This window comes from Etheostoma spectabile, chromosome 7 (genome assembly GCF_008692095.1).
Source record: "Etheostoma spectabile isolate EspeVRDwgs_2016 chromosome 7, UIUC_Espe_1.0, whole genome shotgun sequence".
Taxonomy (NCBI): Eukaryota; Metazoa; Chordata; class Actinopteri; order Perciformes; family Percidae; genus Etheostoma; species Etheostoma spectabile.
The window spans coordinates 21,456,653-21,460,374 of NC_045739.1; the positions used below are offsets into that span (position 1 = coordinate 21,456,653).

The 3,722-nt window shown below is 40.3% G+C and overlaps 1 protein-coding gene across 1 annotated transcript in view; it reads right to left on the bottom strand.

The window, feature by feature from the left end:
- Window positions 1–3,722, bottom strand: part of lamb2l (laminin, beta 2-like) — a 49,544-nt gene that overhangs the window by 22,754 nt on the left and 23,068 nt on the right. Inside the window, exon 4 of the mRNA XM_032521630.1 lies at window positions 255–390. Coding sequence (XP_032377521.1) covers window positions 255–390 — 136 coding nt within the window. The remainder of the gene's footprint in view (window positions 1–254; window positions 391–3,722) is intronic.

Here is a 3,722-nt window from a genome sequence, read left to right on the forward strand (position 1 = left end):
CCGCTCTACCACTGAGCCACAGCCGCCCCTGTCACTGCATCTTAACAGCATTCTCCAGTATTTTTATAGAGACTTACAGTAAATTATTTTGTATTTTTGTTACATGCCTCTAAAATGTACATGTTTGTTACCATCAGGATTTAACAACACAACAAGAAGAACAAAAGTATTCCTTGCACTCATGGACTCTCCTATAGAGTAAATACACACACTCACACACTCTCACACACACACACACACACACACACACACACCATTGACAGATTGCCACCATGTGTTGTCTCCGTTGCCGTCCATGAGGTAGATCACGTTTTCGATGCGGTGGCTGTTTCTGTGGCGGTACGGGTCAAAGCGATGCTGGGAGTTACACTCAAAGCACTTGTCGGACTCCTGTTGAGGCAGAGAACACACATTTACTTCTGAAGAAAGTCACTGGCATGGAAATTTTCAAAATTCCTTCGTATGTGTCCTCATACCTGGCAAATAAAGCTGATTCTGATAAAACAAGCTAGAATCTTAAACAGGATCTCAGTTTACTATAGTAATTTGTAACAAATACAGCAGTACACAAATATCCAAACCTCTTAACTGCGACTTCAGCATCAATGAGTAGATAAGGATTATGTCTGGAAGTATATAGACAACCATGTATCTGAGAGAGCTCTGAAACAAGCACCAGCACTATCAGGATTGCACACTCAAATCTGTTTTTACTCTTATGAATCTGTGCCTGTGCGCTCTCAAATGTTGATTTGCCAACTAAGTAGCACTCAGAATTTGTTTTATGCTTTCTCTTATCTTTTGTCGCCAATATATTCACATAAAAATGAGATGCAAAAAGACATTGACGAGGCAGAAGGCAGAAGAAGGGGACCAAGAGCTCCAAGGCAGAGGGCATGGGAAAGACACAAGAATGTGTGGACCAAGGCCAAGCGCAAGAGATTGAATCTCAAGGGGTGTAATAGAAAAGTTAGAAAGGGTGGTTAGAGAAAGGAAGGTGCAGGTGAGGGAAGTGGGTATACAGTGGAGAGGGTTCTCAAACTACATAGCAGACATGAAGGACAATGAAGGGGGCCAGCAAACGGCGAGGGAGATGCTGAGAGAGGGTGAAAGGTGGTGCATTTAAGAGGGCGCCAAAAAGAGGGGAGCAGGGAGGGGGAAGGAGGGCTTAACAGACAGATGACGGTACGTTGGCACACTAGAGAAACAGTGGATTCCAGGGCAGCATTTCTTAATTAGGTTGTTGTCTAGGTGATTAAGCTGCTAACAACAACATAGCTGGTAAAGAAGCTGAGAATGATGCGGATGTGCGTGACCACGAGTGCACACACGCCCACTTGTACATGTTTAAGTGAATTTGTGTTTTTTTACATGCATGCTTGCCTTTCTCACCTACCTTCCCTAATCCCAGCATAAATCTGACCAAACCCTAATCTCAGTGCCCCACTGCTGAAAAAGACATTCCTCTCTACACAGTAGCCCTTCCATCCTATCGCAATGTGCCACCATTAGGGAGGTGTTCTGTAAAAGCACTGGGTATTCCTGTAGCTTTATAGTGTTCACAGGAATTAAGGTCCAAGAGCAAGATTTCAGGTATTTCTATAAGAGTTGATCTCATTAAATACAAACAAAATCCTTGACAACAAGCATTTTACTTCATTTATTTATTGTTAAGAAAGTTTAAGGTTGGATGTACATACAGTACGAGTAAAATAAGTTTGATTCACATTCATTTTTTCTTTTAGGACACTGTAGTTTTCATTTCAGTAGGCACTTGGTGTAAACTTGTGTGGCTTTAAGACCCTCCCTCCTCTGAGCTCTTATTTATCTCCCATTAGTCAAGCCTGGTCAGCTCAACTATAAGGCTTTCTGCTCCAACAATACCCTGATGTAAGTCTGAGGTTGATTTGAAAACACTTCTTTGTCACACTATGATGGTGGCTTTAAAAAAAGAAAGTACACTTCACCTCCTTCCTTCAGTTTCCATTCCATCTCAGTTACAACTCTAAACTACTATTTCCTGCTCTTAACAGAATTTTATCACTTCTCATTTTGTTAACATTATTTTTGTTCTTTTCTCTGCCACTTCCTCTGAATCCTCCCTTCTTTTTCATCATTTGCCATTCCCAGTTTTCTCCATCTTCTTCACTTTTCTTCTTCCATTCTGTTTTCATGGTCGCTTGTCTTAAGTTACAGTTTTAGTTTCTCTCTACCAAGTGGGTCTTACAATCAAACCAGGGCCCCTTTAACACAATTGGCTTCTCTTGGAAAACAAATATGCATAAGAACTAGGAACAAAGGAAAAAAGCAAACAACCTAGGTCAAACACAAATGATTGATGAACTTCCGCTGTCCGCACCTGGATTTATATAAGGACAGGTTGACACCTGGCCCGTACTACAGTAAAGAGCCTCTTACCAATCAGAAAATGTCAATCATGTTCACCTTGAAGTTGACACTGTTGGATATTCCTGCCCTGAGGCAATGGAGGTGCAGGCACATACATGTAGATGCAATGGAATGCATGTAGTGTAAAGAGGGTGTGAATGTCAACATGATGGGGAACATTTCAGGAGTTGTGTCATGTAACGGCAGAAAGAAACATAAGAGCTGCATACTGTGGAGGTGAAGGAGAGACTGAAATAGCATTTTGTCTTGCATCACACAGGTATGAACTAGGGGTGTGATGCAACTGTTTGTATCTATAGTATCTGTGTGTCCGTCTGAAACCATTGTTTTCTGCTACAAAATGACATACTCAGTTAACCATGCACTTAAACTACGTGATAAAATATTAAAGAATTATTTGTGCTCTAACCCCAACTTCAAAAGAAAAAAGTTAGTCAAATAAAAGTTGTGTTACTGGTAATTGTCCAGAAGAAATGAATAATGAAAATATAACAGAAGGTTTTAAATAGTAAGAATCAGCAAAGAAAGGCTCCTGCACACTGTCTAACTTGCAAAAAATAGACCATCTTCAGGCAAATAAAAACGTTTTGCCTGAAGATGGTCTAGTACCAAAACGTAGACAGTGTGCAAGAGTTTTCTTTGCTACTTTTGACCTGCTTGTCCCCCTCCAACACATCTGTCTCACGTTCTAGATGTGTGAAGTATTTCTCTGAACTGAACTACTCAAAATTGCATGGGGCCATTGTGCATCAACTTTCCTTATGAACTAAAGATTGGTATATAATTGGAGGAGGCAGATGAATGTAAAAAAGAACAGGCTTTGATAAAAATCTGAAAAGCCATTTTCCATGTAATTTAAGGATGTTCTTTACCTTCTGATTGTCATTTTTTAATTGAATAGGCAAAACTAACACATGTTTAACATTAGTCAGTTTTATCCTGCGCTAGTCTCAAAATGCCAGACCATACTCCAGCACTGACATGGTCTGCCTACATTGCCTATCCATTCTGGGATAGCGGTTGTCGGAAATCTGGTTTGATTTTTTGTATTTCACCAGAAGTCTGAATATAGAACTTTAAACACTTCTGTGCTTTAAGCCTAAAGCTTAAAAGTAATTATGCTTTGTGTGTGTCTTTACAAAAACGAAGACACCCTGAAGGCAAGAGATTAAAGTCCCTAACACACACAGAAAAGCATCATCAAGTTTTCAAATCTAAATCAAAATTTCAACTGTCCAAACTAGTTGTGGGGTTGTGGTGCGTCATCAGCCTGCGTTTGTGTGTGTGCGTGTGTGTGTGTGTGTGTGTGTGTG